Source organism: Odontomachus brunneus, unplaced genomic scaffold (genome assembly GCF_010583005.1).
Source record: "Odontomachus brunneus isolate Ranch 3 - 2012 unplaced genomic scaffold, Obru_v1 Obru_scaffold_009, whole genome shotgun sequence".
Taxonomy (NCBI): domain Eukaryota; kingdom Metazoa; phylum Arthropoda; class Insecta; order Hymenoptera; family Formicidae; genus Odontomachus; species Odontomachus brunneus.
Window position 1 is genome coordinate 1,145,729 of NW_022639459.1, and position 17,980 is coordinate 1,163,708.

At 34.5% G+C, this 17,980-nt stretch overlaps 2 protein-coding genes across 2 annotated transcripts; one reads left to right on the forward strand and one right to left on the reverse strand.

Moving 5' to 3' along the window:
- The first annotated feature begins 3,125 nt into the window (after positions 1-3,125).
- On the forward strand, positions 3,126-10,505 carry LOC116840234 (splicing factor 3B subunit 1). The gene is made up of 18 exons (XM_032806725.1): positions 3,126-3,414; positions 3,705-3,883; positions 4,066-4,240; positions 4,416-4,495; positions 4,597-4,764; positions 4,948-5,164; positions 5,322-5,726; positions 5,980-6,443; positions 6,521-6,878; positions 7,000-7,292; positions 7,434-7,559; positions 7,820-8,041; positions 8,169-8,351; positions 8,437-8,625; positions 8,894-9,069; positions 9,159-9,431; positions 9,561-9,777; positions 9,866-10,505. Exons 1-18 carry the CDS (start codon positions 3,387-3,389, stop codon positions 10,022-10,024), a joined length of 3,912 nt encoding a protein of 1,303 aa, XP_032662616.1. The 5' UTR covers positions 3,126-3,386; the 3' UTR covers positions 10,025-10,505.
- Positions 10,506-11,139: 634 nt separating this feature from the next.
- Positions 11,140-17,558, reverse strand: LOC116840235 (actin-binding protein IPP-like). The gene is made up of 7 exons (XM_032806726.1): positions 17,489-17,558; positions 16,247-16,772; positions 15,941-16,106; positions 15,272-15,618; positions 14,283-14,629; positions 13,933-14,153; positions 11,140-13,687 (listed from the first exon to the last, which is right to left on the reverse strand). Exons 1-7 carry the CDS (start codon positions 17,556-17,558, stop codon positions 13,451-13,453), a joined length of 1,914 nt encoding a protein of 637 aa, XP_032662617.1. The 3' UTR covers positions 11,140-13,450.
- Between the last annotated feature and the right edge of the window lie 422 nt (positions 17,559-17,980).

Consider the following 17,980-nt stretch of genomic DNA (forward strand, 5'->3'; position numbering starts at 1 on the left):
AAATCTAATCTTTAATTGTTAATCATCTATCGCCAATCGTTAAGCCAGTATCAGACGACGGATTAAGATTGAGATTGAATTAAAAACTAGCCAATCAGAGCAAAGTTCATCAAACTTGAGCTTAGTAAATTTTGCTCTGATTGGCTAAATTTCAATTCAATCTCAATCCTAATCTATAGTCTGATACGGGCTTTAGTGTGATTTGGCCTTAAGGCCGGTATTCATAGTCCGATCTTATATTTAAGATCATCTTAAGTACTGTCTTAAGATGTCATGAATCAATTACAGAGCCGTATTCGCTTCTTAAGACATTATTTATCTTAAGACAGTCTTGAAATAAGTTTCAACTATGAATACCGGCCATGAAACGGTTTCAACTATGAATAAAGCCAGCACATGATGCTTGTTTTCATGCTGGATTGCTTGCTGATTAGTGCATTTCTGAAGATGAATGTATTACGTCCCGGCGGGTTACGACCACGCAGCCGTGAAGAATAGCGCTCGAATTCTAGCACTGGGTCAGATTGCAATTTTTCGGGCTAAACGAATCGTGTGATTCCGGGGATCCGTGCGATCAAGGATAATCGCGATGGATTTCGCGCAAGACGCGTAGTATAAACACCGTAGTATAACCTTACGGTGGTCGGACAGTCGCAGGCTTTAATCGTAGTTTCGCGCGTATAGAAATAATGTAGATAATGACTTACCAGTGGTCGTCCACCGTGTGGTTGCTCTCTGTACCCCTGGATGGCGCTCTCGTAGCTTACGTGGATCGGCACCTCCTGGACCTCTAGATGCTGCCGACTCTGAGGAACTTCGTTCTGGATCGCGCGGCGGCGAGTTCGAATATTCAAATCACTCGTAATTGACCGATGGGCACTAGGGAGGAACACCGCACGTCGCGGTTTCGCTTAGGCGTAGAAGGAAATGTGCCGTGTAAGAATGTTCGAATGGGAGTAGAAATAGAATTACTACAGATAATATATATATATATATATATATATATATATATATATATATATATATATATATATATAATGTGTATCGTATAATTCTTGATATATAATATGCTCACAAAGATATCTTAAGTATGGTTATAGTAACGGAAGTGACGAAATAACTAAAATAAACTGTTTAACAAACTAAAGAATTATGCATTAGAATAAGACGCTCGTAAATGTTTAAGAATGTTAAAGATAACCTAAAGTTAATTGCTTAAGAATTAGAGGGAACTAAGGTTTAGAATTAGTGAATTAGAGAAATGGGATTTGGAGGTGAAGACTATCTTTGGACTTCCGATCCCGACACCCGACTCTGACTGACTGCTACGCTGGTCACTACTCTACTGAGCTCTTGTGATCCCGCCTTTAGGAGAGAGTCTGAATGGTAGTGATGCTACCTGAGATGGGGAGCGTCCCGACTGACCACGGTACGATTGGACACAACCAACCGATGAAAAGAATTATCTAGTAAATTACTAGGTCGAACTAATCATTACAATCTGTGTCCAATCGTATCGTGGTCAATCGGGTCCCACCCCCTGAGATGCCTTCCTTTTGGGAAAGGAAGGTTTCGTATCTGGAGTGTCTCAGATAAAGAATTATTTGGACAAAAATTATCACTGGCTGGCAGCCTGGTCGGTTGGACGTGACATATAAAAATACATCAATCAAAACAGAGTATTTCCAGCAAGTGATATATATCACGATCAATCACGACTCGATATTGGGTGCTTTCTAGTTGCAAACACTGTGTTATACAAAATCAGTTTTGTATTGGTTTTATATTATCTTACAAGATATTTTAGATAATATATGACCAATAAATTGGTTTTGTGTACATGTGTCAAGATGTATTAAGCAATTGGAAAGCACCCTTTGTTTATGGTTACGGATACAGATATATTTACGGACCATTGGACCCGCACCTTAAGTTCTTATTGTAAACCATGTTGTAAATATAAGACCAGTAGCCCTATTCTATAACTCGTTATTGGAGTTAACGACAGTTTCGTTATCGTTGCGCAGCTTTTGTATACCGTAAAAAAGCTGCACAACGTAACGAAACTGTCGTTACTCCAATAACGAGTTAAGTATCAGACTATAGATTAAGATTGAGATTGAATTGAAAATTAGCCAATCAGAGCAAAATTCACTAAGCTCAAGTTTGGTGAACTTTGCTCTGATTGGCCAATTTTCAATTCAATCTCAATCTTAATCCGTAGTCTGATACGGGCTTTACAGAATTCCAGCACAGGGCTCCTATTCTTGAAATTTTTGCGTATACGTAATTTTCATTACGCAACTATTTTATAATATAATTAAACCTGCGCAGTAAAACTTACGTATATGCAACTATTTCAAGAATAAGAGCCCTGACTAACACCGGCCAATGAAACAATCCGTAAGAAACAATAAATTACAAACTACGTAAAAACTACGTACAAACTACGAAATTGCATTATGTCGATATTCAGTGTCTTCTAAATATCCAATAGAAGTTCACGCCTTTTAGGGACTTTAGCTAGTAATATAAATTTTTTACCACAATCGGTAATTTATGGATAGTTGAAATCGCTCTAAGAAATATGGTTGGCTGTCACGAGAGTGCAGTACAGTCGTATTTATTAGATCTGGTAGTATGTTAGGGCTATCGCACACAAATTGACATAACTGCATATGCATAGCATAAGATCGTATGTACCAATGAGCATCGAATATTAAGCATCGAACACCAATATGGCGACTTAATACTCGATGCTCATTGGTACATACGGTCTTATGCTATGCATATGCAGTTATGTCAATTTGTGTGCGATAGCCCTTACCCTGTCAATTAATTTAACATTATTATCTTGATTTCAAGAATTTGCTCGCATCATGTCGGAACAAAAAAACACTTAACGGACAAGAACATTATCGACAATAATACACTTGTGATAAAGCACTTGTAGCTTAGCTATTCAAACTTTGGACTATTTATATTCTTTAATTGCTGTTCCTAAAGGACTTAGACTTATACTACAATTGTATCACGCAGGCGTTGACTCTGACTGCGTTCCGAAATCCATTGCTAGTACTGAAAATCTATAGTTCATGTTACATATACTATAGAATTTCAGCACTGGCAGTGAATTTTGGAACGCAGTCTATGTCTCCTCCATTGTCGACATAGCCTTCAGCAGCAATTTGGCTGCTTACACGCTTTTGGAATCTTTTACTAGGAAGGAGAATCTTCATATTTAACTGTGTTTTCATTGCTAGTACAGACTGGGCGAAGGAGCACTCGCTCCAGTTCCATTAATATTAAAAAGAAGGAGAATTAATTCAACATAAACATAGCGTGTTTCTTGCTCTTTTGCGGCTTTTGCACGAATTCACAACACGATGGATTCAATTCCGAGAACGCATAAAGGTTTCTTTTTATATTGGTTAACATTTTTCGACTAAAGTGTGTTAATTACCAATGTCTAAATTACTTAGACATTGTGTACATGTATCTGTGCAAATAATAAATCTTAGTAGGAGCTTTAATCATCTGTCAACAGATTGTGATTTTTATCTAATAAAAACAAATTTTTTTTTCTAATTAGAGAACTTATAAAAGATGTTTAATAGGGATAATTGAATATGTTTGATACAAGGTATTTGATATAGGGTGTTGGTTGATAAAATATTAAATAATTACCTGTGGATATGTTACAGATATTGAAGCTCAGATAAGAGAAATACAGTCAAAAAAGAAGGAAATTTTGAGTACAGCTGCTGAAAAAGAACAAGTTGGTTTGGGAAAAACTGGTTTTTATGATCAAGATATTTATGATGGAAGCAATAATAAGTTCGATGGCTATGTTACATCAATTGCTGCCAATGATGAGATTGAGGTATTACAAACTCGATAAGATATTTAATATTTATATATTATTGCAATATTATTTAGTTAAAGAATTAGATTATTAACAGTTCCATATTTTATAATCAGGATTAATTGTAAAGTATAGCTTCTAAAATAATGTAATATATAACAAAATATCTTCAAATTAACATGATTTTTTACATGAAATAGGATTATGATCCGTTTGCGGATAGACGACTACCCACCATAGCTGATAGGGAAGAAAAGGATTTTGATCCATTTGCTGATAGACGACGACCTACTATAGCTGATAGAGAAGATGAATACAGACAGAAAAGACGGAGAATGATTATCTCTCCTGAACGTGTTGATCCTTTTGCAGAAGGTTAGTGTAATTTTTCTTAGATTATATGTAAAACTAATATATAATTATTAATTAGAGTTTGGTAGATATTAAAGAGAATATAGGTATTTTTTGCATTTCTCAAACAATTAGTACATTCAACATTTATACATATATTCATTAATTCATTACTATCATTGATGTAACTTGTTTATAGGTGGTAAGACACCCGATGTTGGTTCCAGAACATATACTGAAATTATGCGGGAACAAATGCTTAAAGGTGAAGAAACTGAGGTATGTAAAAGTTTAAATATTTTGAAAAAATAACCAGAATATATAAGAAATATCAAAGAATATAAGAAAAACTTACATATGTTGCATATATTTTCTTATAGTTAAGGAAGAGATTAGCAGAAAAAGCTAAAGATGGAACCTTGAAGGCCAATGGTGAACCTAAACCAGCACCCAAAAAAAGAGGTCGTTGGGATCAGACTGATGATACTCCAGTGCAGAAAAAGTTATCTGGTACTTCAGCAACACCTACATCTTGGGATAACGCAGATGTATGTTTGCTATATTTTTATATTTTGTTTAACATTTACAATTATTTAATATTCAAATGCATATAATTCTAAATTTATTAAAATCTATTTGATTTAACATAATCTAATTCAAGATATACTCTAGTTTTCTAAATTTCGTTCTTTGTGCTCCATCTTGCAATAATTTCTGCACAACTGTTGTAGGTAACACCAGCTGCCATTAGATGGGATGAAACTCCAGGTCATGGTAGAGGAGCAGAGACTCCTGGAGCTACTCCTGGAGTAAGTACGAGAATGTGGGACGCCACACCAGCTCATGCAACGCCGGGAGCTGCAACTCCGGGCAGAGAGACACCTTCTCACGAAAAACCAGTCTCAAGTAGACGAAATCGTTGGGATGAAACTCCAAAAACTGAGCGAGGTTGAATTGCAATATTTTACTTGATGTTTTATAAATAATTATATAGAATTTATATCGAATATATGTAAATAAAATAACTCACTTAAGATTTAAACTGCATATTTAATAATTTGGACATCGTAGAAGGGTATACATGATTATATTGTCGACTTTGCAGAAACTCCCGGACATAATAGCGGATGGGCAGAGACTCCAAGGACCGATCGTGTGGCCGGTGATTTGATACAAGAAACTCCGACACCTTCGGCGAGTAAACGACGAAGTAGATGGGACGAGACACCGTCAAATCAAACGCCAGGCTCGATGACACCGCAAACACCAGCAACACCACTCACAACTCCTCATCAAACATCCATTTTGACACCCAGCGCAGTAACGCCGACAGGACCGAAAGCAATGGGTTTGGCTACTCCTACACCAGGACATCTGATGTCCATGACGCCCGAACAGCTGCAAGCTTATCGTTGGGAACGTGAGATAGACGAACGAAACAGACCGTTGTCCGATGACGAATTAGATGCTTTGTTTCCACCCGGATATAAAATTCTTCAACCGCCAGCAGGTAAGACACATACAGGAATAACAAATTGTCTTCTTAGGAATATTTTAGGATTATTTTTAGTTTAGTTTAATTTAGTTCAGTTAAAGAGTTATTTTTATTTAAAGATCTATATAATTTGAGTATTTCCAAGTTCTCCTAAAATTCCTAAAATTTTTAAAGCTAGAATCTAAATTGAAAAAAAAACTGCTTAAAAGTAGAATACTGGAACGTTTATATTGTAATAAATGTATAATCAGTTTGTACTTTCTCCTAGGATATGTACCTATTCGCACACCTGCTAGGAAGCTCACGGCGACTCCCACTCCTATCGCCGGCACGCCTCAAGGTTTTTTCATTCAAACTGAAGATAAGAGTGCCAAGTATGTGGACAATCAACCGAAGGGTAATTTGCCATTTATGAAACCGGAAGATGCTCAGTATTTCGACAAGCTTTTAGTAGACGTGGACGAAGAGACGCTCAGTCCCGAAGAACAGAAAGAAAGAAAGATTATGAAGTTGTTGTTAAAAATAAAAAATGGTACACCTCCGATGCGTAAAGCTGCCTTGAGACAAATTACCGACAAAGCGAGAGAATTCGGTGCTGGTCCGCTTTTCAATCAAATCCTACCACTTCTCATGTCACCCACTCTCGAGGATCAGGAACGTCATTTACTCGTAAAAGTTATCGATCGAATTCTCTATAAGCTCGATGATTTAGTGCGACCGTACGTACACAAGGTAATTATTTTTGTCATTTTGTCATATAATTTTTATTTAATTTTATTGTACTTCATTTATTCATGATCAATATTTAGATTCTAGTTGTTATCGAGCCTTTATTGATTGACGAAGACTACTATGCTCGTGTCGAAGGCAGAGAAATCATTTCTAATTTAGCCAAGGCTGCGGGATTAGCGACAATGATTTCCACAATGAGACCGGACATCGATAATATCGACGAATACGTACGTAACACGACGGCTAGAGCATTTGCCGTTGTCGCATCTGCTCTTGGAATCCCTTCGTTACTTCCGTTTTTGAAAGCTGTTTGTCGCAGTAAGAAATCTTGGCAAGCGAGACATACTGGTATCAAGATCGTGCAGCAAATAGCTATCCTCATGGGCTGTGCAATTTTGCCACACTTGAAGAGTTTGGTGGAGATTATAGAACATGGTAAATATATAAGTTAACATGACAATCTTTTTTGCAATTAAATTTTTTATAATCTTCATGTGTTTGTTATATTCTTAGAATTTTCTTCTTCAGAGAATAATTATGGAATAAAAAATTACAGGTCTGGTGGATGAACAACAAAAAGTACGAACCATTACTGCGTTAGCTATTGCCGCGTTAGCTGAAGCTGCAACGCCATATGGTATCGAAAGTTTTGACTCAGTACTGAAACCTCTATGGAAAGGTATTCGAACACATAGAGGTAAAGGTCTAGCTGCATTCCTAAAAGCTATCGGTTATCTCATCCCGCTTATGGACGCAGAATATGCGAATTATTATACTAGGGAAGTAATGCTTATCCTTATACGTGAATTCCAGTCGCCCGACGAGGAAATGAAAAAGATTGTATTAAAGGTATTAAAATTATATCTATATGTGTCACTTATATGATTTGTAAATTATGATTGTATACTTGTAGCTGTATAAACATAATAAGCTTTTAAATTTCGTTATAAGGAAATTTTACTGTGTCCTAAAATTTATTTTGTTATACAGGTAGTTAAACAATGTTGCGGAACAGATGGTGTGGAAGCACAGTATATAAAAGATGAAATTCTACCTCACTTTTTTAAACATTTTTGGAATCATCGTATGGCATTGGATCGCAGAAATTACAGACAGGTAATCGAAAAATTTTAAAAGCATATGATATGTATGTATATTGTAGCATAATTGAATTTATCTATATACGTATCATAAATTATACAACGTAAAACTTTTTTAATGCATGGTTTTATACAGTTTCTAAATATATCTTAAAGATCGAATTAGTCAACCATACATTTTGTGTATGTGTGTGTAGATGTTATTATACACAATTTTATATATAATAATTTCTGTAACAAAATATACAGTAAAATTAATGAAATGTAAAATAACAGCTTGTAGATACTACTGTGGAAATAGCTAACAAAGTGGGCGCCTCAGAGATCATCAACAGAGTAGTGGATGATTTGAAAGATGAAAATGAACAGTATAGAAAAATGGTGATGGAAACTATCGAGAAGATAATGGGTAATTTGGGAGCGGCAGATGTCGATTCTCGTTTGGAAGAGCAGCTCATCGACGGCATTTTGTACGCTTTCCAGGAGCAAACGACCGAGGTTTGTTAAGAATTTGACAAGCTTTATAAGAATTGTACAATAAATTGTAAAACAAATTAAACAATTACATAAAAATAACAAATTAATGGTTAATTATAGTGAATAGATAACTTAATCTTTTCCGTAGGATGTTGTCATGCTCAATGGTTTTGGTACAATCGTCAACACGTTAGGTAAAAGAGTAAAGGCGTACCTTCCACAGATATGTGGTACAATATTATGGAGATTGAATAACAAATCTGCAAAGGTTAGACAGCAAGCTGCAGATCTTATTTCACGTATTGCCGTGGTTATGAAGACTTGTCAAGAAGTAAGAGAAACATTATGGATGATAATTTTTTATTTTGCGATTCTTGTAGCTTGGAATAAGTTTATGACAAATACAATATTTCTAGGAAAAACTAATGGGACATTTGGGTGTCGTCTTGTATGAGTATTTAGGCGAGGAATACCCAGAAGTATTAGGTAGTATTTTGGGAGCCTTGAAAGCTATAGTAAATGTCATAGGAATGACGAAGATGACACCACCTATCAAGGATTTATTGCCAAGGCTGACACCAATCTTGAAGAACAGACACGAAAAGGTAAAAATCGAATTTTTCGTACTTGCTATAATTTTATATAAATTTTATCGTTGCATGTGGAAAAACTTTTGTCGAAGTGTTTTACGAATGGATTGTGTCAGACATATCTAGGTAGCAAAGTGACGTCTAAAGACATCATTAAGATGTCATTAAGACGTCATAGACATCTTAATGATGTCTAAATGACGTCTTTAGACGTCATCCTGCTGCCTGGGTACATACTCCTATCATATTATTTGCTTAATTTAAAATACTATTAATCTTATAGGTACAAGAAAATTGTATAGATCTTGTAGGCAGAATCGCAGATCGAGGTCCTGAGTACGTTTCCGCTCGAGAATGGATGAGGATATGCTTTGAATTGTTAGAATTATTGAAAGCACATAAAAAGGCTATTAGAAGAGCAACAGTAAATACTTTTGGTTATATTGCCAAAGCTATTGGGTAAGTTGAATTAATTAATTAATTATATTTTCTCTGTATATAAATACATACATACATTTATTTATAACTTTTTCTACTTTCTCAAATAGACCGCATGACGTCTTAGCGACACTTTTGAACAATTTGAAAGTCCAAGAACGTCAGAATCGTGTTTGTACCACAGTCGCCATCGCTATTGTTGCGGAGACATGTAGTCCTTTTACTGTCTTACCTGCATTGATGAACGAATACAGGGTACCTGAGCTAAACGTACAGAATGGAGTGTTGAAATCCTTGTCGTTCTTATTCGAATATATTGGCGAGATGGGCAAAGATTATATTTATGCTGTCAGTCCATTATTGGAAGATGCACTTATGGATAGGTAAGTTGCTCACAAATTAATATATTAATTTTATTGTGGTTATACGTAATTATACTATAAATTAATATGTTGTAGTTTAGGAATTATGTAAAAATTCTGTTATTTCTAATCGATTTTGTGATTTATTAGGGACTTAGTACACAGGCAGACTGCATGTGCTGCCATTAAGCACATGGCACTAGGTGTTTACGGTTTTGGATGTGAAGATGCATTAATACATTTACTGAATCACGTGTGGCCCAACGTTTTCGAAACATCGCCGCACTTGGTACAGGCATTTATGGATGCTGTAGACGGACTGCGTGTTGCACTTGGACCAATCAAAATTTTGCAATATACGCTGCAAGTATGTTATTAATTGAATAATGTGTTGCGCATTGCGTAAGGTTGTTTCCGACATATATCAAAGATTTCATGTTGTTTCTTTTTTACAGGGCTTGTTTCATCCGGCTCGTAAAGTGCGCGACGTCTACTGGAAGATTTATAATTCCCTTTATATCGGCGGTCAAGATGCTCTCGTGGCTGGTTATCCTCGCATCATGAACGACCCAAAGAATCAATATTTAAGATATGAATTGGATTATGTATTGTAATGCAGAACTAGAAAGAGAAAATAATTATGAGGCACAATTCATAAATTTCTAAATGCTCTACGTTGGAAACTCGCGTTGCAAGATTCAGTTTGGCAGGATCTCTGAATTCTTCAAAATAAAAACCTGAACCTTGAAAGAATTCGTTATTCTGAAATATAAGTAGAGTAAACCTCTGAATATATGTAAGTGTGCCGTTAATATAAATGTAATCAGTTTTAGCGTTTCATATAAAGGACTAAAAATTTATATTGCAGAGACATGTTATGGCGCTCTTGTAAATGTCAGTTGTGATATAAATTTCGAAGAGCTGGAAATGTATTAACAATTAAGAGGGATTAAGAACCATATTGTAACTCTAATCTTTTATATTATAATTTTTAATTCTATGTTTTTCCTCTCTTTGGAGCATTAGTTTGAATCCTAAATTCCTTGAATTTTAGATTTCTCGTCAATTAAATAAAAACCTTTAGATTCCATTGTATCTATTATTATATCTATTGTAAATAATTATCTTCTCTTGTGTTGTTTTAATTACATACAATATTAATCATAGTAAATGTATTTCGTATAGTAAGAGAGTAGAGAAACACAAATAGTTCCTTACTATATATATCAAATGATCTTTTGACTAAATATCTTCAAAATTCTAAACATGAAAGAACATTTTTCCAGCAATTTTTATTGATTGATCACAAATATACATAATCTGTTGTATATTTATCACCTTGTATTCTCTAGCTTCTTTGATGATTTTTATTCAGGAAGGATAAACATGCTGGAGATGTCCTTTGTTTCAATTGTTTTAAACGTTCCTGAAAATTAATCTTTTGGACATACAATTTTAAAAATATAAAAATAAGTTATAAAAATATATACTTAACTTTATATATCTATATTAGTTGCTGATAACAAAAAACAAATAATTAGTAAAAATTATATTTACTGAAAATAAAAACTCAAGTTCAATTAAAATATCTGTGTTATAATTATTCAATTTTTTAAAAATTAGAATTTTTTCAGAACATCGTTCATCTAGTTTTTGTTATTAGCATAGCATGATACATTAATGTATCATCACATCCATAAATTGCTAGATCGATCGAAATTATTAATCATTATTTTTTTATCCATATATTTATATAATTCCGAAAATCCATAGATGTTTTTACCTACAAATTTTAAGGCTGTTTGGAGTATTATAATACTTGTTTATAATCTTTCGCATGTGTCTCGTTAGCGTTTGTTTATTCAATATCACATTGTAGAAATCTAGAATCGCAGATCTACAAGTCTTGTTAGGTCTGAAGTTTATCATTTTTTATAGAGAATATTAATATTACTATACTTATAGATTTATACATTCATATTTTTTATGTCTACATGGTTTTCGTATATCATTGAGTTTTTCGTACTTATTTATATAATACATAGTATACAATAGATCTAGCAATTAACGGATCTGTAAGCAAGTTTCTTATATATTCCAACATAATCGTGTTAAGAATTTATTTCGACACTTTTATGTTAATTAAAATCATACAAAAGGAAATATATAAAAAATTATATGCGACGTTTATTTTACAACAGTAAAAGAAACTTTTTAATAATAATAGAAATAAATAGAGTGGGCCAAAATTATCCACAACAAAAGGCAATCTCATTCATATTTATCCTGTGTCAAAAAATTGAAGAATAATCGTATATTATTTACGAATGTTCACGTAGCACCAAACATCACACTTCGAACAATGGCAAATCGAATTGTAATATGGACAATTAATTACAGAGACCGGCGATTCTTCGATTCTTAGAACGGTTTTATAAAATGTGGCCTTATATTTTACAAAACATTGCGCGCAGTTTTGCACGCCAATTAAGAAACATGGTTATCTTATTTAATAACGTACATATTTTGGAATCCTTAGATCCTGAGATTCCAAAGTGTCAAGGGTTAAAAGTTCCAAGGACCACTGAATCGATTTAACCGTGAAATTCCCGTATGCTTATTTCTTTGAATTTTTAAATTAATTCAAATTATGTTATTTATGTCTTCTAGAGAGAATTAATATTCAAATTTTTATTAACTTTCTTCTTAATTATCAATGTAAGAGTATATAATCTTCGGGATAGATTCTTGATTTTTAACTTTTTTGGATATTTGGAAATGTGTAAAATTTCTAATGATTTAGATTTTCAAAATTTGTGAATTTGCACGAATCTTTAAATTCTGTGATAATCCAACTTTTGGAGATCCTTGTATCTTTAGACCCTTAGATAATCCAAGGATAAATATCTTTGGATCCGACTTATAACTCCTTATATATTTAACGCGAGCTGTATTTGTAGATATATTTGTAGTGATGCGATTAAAAATTACAATAACTTTGGTATGTGACTATATTGTAATATAAAGAGGCTCAGTCCTTTCTAGCGCACATCATTAATGCTTGTCGTTAATTAATAAAAATATTCAAATATTTTCATATGCTTTACGTTTTCATTACGAACATCTTTGTCAATTTCAAATCCGTTCGCACGTTAACCTGATTGTAACATAAGTGTAATAAATGATCCAATATCTACAGCTTCGAATTAAGACTATTACGTCCAATTCGTACACGCGTTAAGCGTTAAAATAACAAAGAAATAACAAATATTTTTTTAGGATATTTCCATCAGACCTGAATTTTTATTGGGTCTTAAATTCCATTGAACTTTGATCGAGTTACGTTTTAAAAAACTCGGGTCCTACATTCCTTGGATTGTAGATTCTGTAAATCTTATGTTACTTGGATCCAAAATTTTGGAAAATTTGAATAATTTGGACCCTACTTTTGAGCGCTGGGTATTTTAAGTTTTATCTTTTTTTCCTCAATACATTACAAGAAGTTACAGTCCAGATGTCTGGGGTGTAAAATATTTAAATCTTGAATGTGTTGAGTCAAAGCTCTTTGAATTATAAAAATGATTCCTCTTGTATCTCTTAAATTCCTTAGATTCTAGATTCTTTAATCCCAGCTTTTTTTAGAACTCAAATTCGTTAGATTCTACATTCCTTGGATCCTAGGCTCCTTTTAACGTACCAATTAGCGATTCGTGAGAAATAGTAATAATCTTTTTTAGTTAGAACTTAATCTTAATATGTATAATACCTTAGTAAATGGGAGTATTCAAAAAGTGTGAGTATTTAAAAAGTATTTAAAAAGTGAACGCGGGGGGAGTATTTCTAAAAATTAATAATTCTACAATACTCTTTAGATTAACACGATCGACTATCTACCTAATGGATACAACGCTCTTTGTGAAGTTTGATAACGCGGAATAGATATTAACGAAAAGAAGCGCCGACAGATTTGAAAAGTAAGAAGAGACGACAACGCCGAGCCGATACCAAGCCGAACGAACTGGACTTCCGCGAAATGTTGATCAGAAGGGTGCGACGATCGCCGTCGCCTCACCTCTGCTCGAAGGCAAGGAAGCGCACTCATGCCACTTGTTCGTGTGAGGATCGTAGCACTCAACAGTCGAGATCGTGATCTGCGTGCGATAGAAATTGATCTCTTGCGACTGATCACCGCCTATGACGTAGAGCCGACTGTCAGCTGCCGCAACCGCTGGGTATGATCGGCCCATGCTCATAGGAGCCACGCTGGTCCATTTGTTCTACAAACGCAACGGGTACGAAATGAGCATGACACGATGTTGAAAACATGTTTTCTTTAAAAAATAATTGAGTTATTTAAAATAATAGAAATATACTTAAACAATTGAATCAACAAGATGCTCAATAAAATAAAATTTGTTATACATTAATTGGTGACGTTGGATATTTCACCGATCAAAGTTATTTACATCGTGTTTTTATTACTATGCAAATTAATATGCATAACAAAACAAAATTAAATTACCTTCTCGAAAGAGTATCTTTCAACCGAAGTTAAGACTTCCTGATTTTTACTGGTGCCGCCTACAACGTACATGTATCCGTCGAGTACCGTGATACCCATTTGTGAACGTGGTGTGAGCATTGGAGCCAAGTAATTCCATTCTCTTGTCACGGGATTATAACTCATCACATCCTGACGATGTCGGCTATTATGAGTACAGCCGCCCACGACGTAAATTAGTCCTGCGGAAAGTTCGTACATTAGGATCGGTACTCACTATGAAGAAGTGGGTTCTATAATATATATCTTGAGATGCTGTTTATATAAAAGTAAAATTACGATGATAATATAATTGCAGGAAGAACCATTACCTCCATATGCGACAACGCCCATACTAAACCGTGGTTCCGGCAGATAGCCGTCGAGAGTCCACATGTTGGCGATCGGGTCGTATATTTCGATGGAACCGCCGATGTCTTCGCCTACCCATCCGCCGAATGCATACAAGCAGTTATCCAAGGCACAAAGACCGAAGTCACATCTAGGCTCCTCCATGCAAGCAATTGAACTCCAGACGTTGTCACGAGGATCGTAGCACTCGCAGTTGGCGATTATGCAAGATTCCAGCTCACCACCGACAACGTATACCTTGCCATCCAACAAAGCCACTCCCGGTAGAATGCGTCCTATGCTGATTGGAGCCACCTCGCTCCATTCTCTAGAAGCCATAAATTTATCGAGTGATCCTAATTGCGTTTATCCGGCAGAAGTAATTTATAAACTACGAAAAAAAAACTGATCGTTTACTTAATCCTGTCTTAATATTGGCTTTAGTGTCAATTTCGACTTCTTATCATGATAATGGCGAATTCTGAAAAATACATTAGTATTTGTGTTGATATATTAAAGAGGAATCATAAAAACTATCGTATGCAGAGATGAATGAATTGAAATTACAAATGTTTTAATTAACGCAATTGTCAAAACCTATAATGGGATATTTTATGTAAGATATTTTACTGATTTTTTTAACTGCTTACATGTTATATATTAAATTGATGCAAAAGACGTGCCAATTAAGATAGAAATTAAAATTATCCAATCTCAAAGAATTAATTATTCTTATGAGTAAAATGAACAACATTGATTTGATATGTTTTAGATTAGACATCTTTTTTAAACAAGGATTTTTTATTTTTCCTTTGATAATCAAACTTTCTTCACAAATTTAATAGAAAAATGATAAGTTTTTTGCATCAACTCAATATATCATCTTTTCTGTAAATTTATATAGAATAACCTTTAAAATACATTAGTGCAATTTTAATCTAAATTCACTGTAATAGAAATATCGTCGTACCCAGTGAATATGTCATATTTCTCAATAGTTTCATAAGTACTCTCGGCGGTCCTGCCCCAGCTGTCCGCAGAATGTTCTCGCTTAGATCCACCAATCACCAAAATGTTCTTCCTGGCACAGACGCGGGGCTGAGCATGAAGAGGCACCAAGCAACCTTTATTTGAAACTAAATCCTTTTGTATAGATCGCAGCGCGACGATGAGACTCGCATCTTTGCACTCCAGGATAATTCGCTCCAACCTTGCTAATGAACACAATCGCAAGCGTATGTGGCCGAGGACCTCAAACACGTAGCATCTCCGCGCGGGAATGTCGTGTACGATCCAGTTGTACGCCGCCTGGAAGACCTGCGGAAAACGAAAGGTAGACTTTAATATCAGAGTTTTATGACTAAAAAGATGCCCGAGTATCACAATAAGATGATGACTATCTGTTGTCATTCCAACAGATGGAATAATTTTTGATCCAGACTCTGAATCAATGTCAGATTGTGATCACTTTTAGATGCAATAGATCGATAGATTTTTTTTTCTCATTTTTGAGATATAAACAATACATTTTTAAAATCTCTAGATATATCTTGGCTTATTTTTAAGATCTGAAAGATTGAACATTGCATAGAATGCTCAAATTATTCTATAATTATTCTATAATTCTCTTAGAACAAACCTGGCATTCGGTATCAATGTGAATGTAATCGCTACTGAGAAAATTAACAAGATGTTCCTTGGGCAAATCCAGAAATTCTTCCTCTTGACAGACTTGAGGAAAATTGACTTCTATAAAGCGTAGGGCAGTCTCCAAAAGATCCAGTCTGTTATGCGCTTCCGCAAATCTGTGATTAACAACAATGACGAGTAGTTGCTTAATTTCAGATTTTTATGATGTTTTAAACATTGAAACATATTATATAAATACACGCAAAACTTACACGTTAACAAACACGATAGACAACGCTTTCATTTATAGGCTTACCTGTAAATTCCAAGGGCGTTAGAATAATGCAGCTGCTGTTTGAGATAGGAGATACAGCCAGACACGACATCATCTAACTCCAACATGTCAGCAGCAGCAAATAGCTCCTGCACATTATCCTGCGTGATATCTACATTGCCACTGTAAATAAAGTCCACTAATTGGGAGAGAATGTGAGGCGAAACTGAGTGAATCTCCACCAGCTCTTGTTGCTCTTCGACCAAACCAACAGTGAACATAGCATTGAAATAGGCACTGCCAGCAGCCAGAACTGATCTGTGTGCTCTAATAATGCTCCCACCAGCTACCAGGCCTACATCGCTGAATTTGTTTGCCAGTCTTTGCGCATTGAGATTATGTAGAAGTTTTGGTGGATACTGTCCTACAGTGTACACGATGTTGGAGACGTCGGATGGTTGCTTCACTTGCTGGTTAGTAAAACCCATGTTAGAGTTATGGCCATTCTTCAGAGTTGGTGCTACACCATCCGCCATGAAACCATCAAGCTGTCCTTTATCCATAGATCCTGTGAGAAGAAGAGATTTAAGGAAAAATAATACTAATTTTCATAAATGTGTATTTGGCAAATGTTTCACTAAGTTTATCTTAATGCTTAATATATATATTATAAAAATATTATAACTATTTTATTATATAAAAATTTTAGAATTTGCTGTAAATATAAGATATTTATAAGTACTACTGGTAAGAACATTATATTTAAAACATAATATAAGTAACTAACTTTATAGCAAACTTTAAAGACAATGATACCTTCAAGCATTTACATGCTCTGTTTGTTTTAATTTGGAAAAACATTGACATCTATTATAAGAAAACTACAAAAGTATGACTATAATTTATCAGGTAATATTAGACATTACTTCTGATAGCAAGTAGTATTTTAAAAGTATATGAATCTAACAGTACAAAGATTAATTGGAATGGTTCAAAGTACTGTATAGACATAAATTTTAAAACTTTAGTTGCAGGAGATAAACTTCAAAATATGAATATATTTATATACATGAATATATCAAAAAATTAATTTTTTAATTTTCTAATAATTTAACTTTAAAACATAAGCTTTTAATAATTAAGAACTACATAGAGTAAAGTAAGAAATATGAGCGATATCCTTGACATTGCAACAATCGCATTTATAAAATATTTCTTCCATCGATCATCTTATTTAATTAGCAACTTAATTATTGAAGGATATATATCTGGCGAAACACTTACGACATAGACGAGAAAGCACCCTGTAGACACTGTGGAACGACTTTGTATTATTTTTCCCCTTTAGGCGCATCACTACCACCGCATTTTTGGCCAATTCGTCACTTGATTTTTAAGTGTTGCACGTGAATAAAAATCGTCCTTCGCTATGCTGCAAAATCACTTCACTTTGCTTGAAGTAACAAATTTTTTAACAAGAAACTTGACAGACATCAAATAACCTATTTAAGTACGTGAAATTAGCTACCAGCTGAGGTTGCTCAGTGAGGCAGGAATTGCTCTAATGTAGCCACAGAGAAAAATCCCTACTTAATCCGTTACTTTTCCCTAGCGATTTCAAATAGCGAATTCGATTGGAAGCCAGTAGTGTACACTAGTGCACACTAAAGGCACCGATGAGGAGGTACTAGAAAAGACCGTCGGCCTTACGGGCTTTAGCGATACGGAGAAATCTTTCTCACTGTACATTTTTATATTTCACCTTTTTCTTATATC

What these genes read in the sequence shown, in the direction of transcription:
- LOC116840235 (XM_032806726.1), bottom strand. Translation starts at nt 17,558, where the DNA reads ATGCGCCTAAAGGGGAAAAATAATACAAAGTCGTTCCACAGTGTCTAC. An exon ending in AAATATGACATATTCACTGG is followed by an intron (nt 14,630 to 15,271) that starts GTACGACGATAT and finishes TATGGCTTCTAG; the next exon opens with AGAATGGAGCGAGGTGGCTC. An exon ending in AAAGATACTCTTTCGAGAAG is followed by an intron (nt 13,688 to 13,932) that starts GTAATTTAATTT and finishes TTGCGTTTGTAG; the next exon opens with AACAAATGGACCAGCGTGGC.
- LOC116840234 (XM_032806725.1), top strand. Translation starts at nt 3,387, where the DNA reads ATGGATTCAATTCCGAGAACGCATAAAG. An exon ending in TCCAGGAGCAAACGACCGAG is followed by an intron (nt 8,042 to 8,168) that starts GTTTGTTAAGAA and finishes TCTTTTCCGTAG; the next exon opens with GATGTTGTCATGCTCAATGG. An exon ending in TTATGAAGACTTGTCAAGAA is followed by an intron (nt 8,352 to 8,436) that starts GTAAGAGAAACA and finishes CAATATTTCTAG; the next exon opens with GAAAAACTAATGGGACATTT.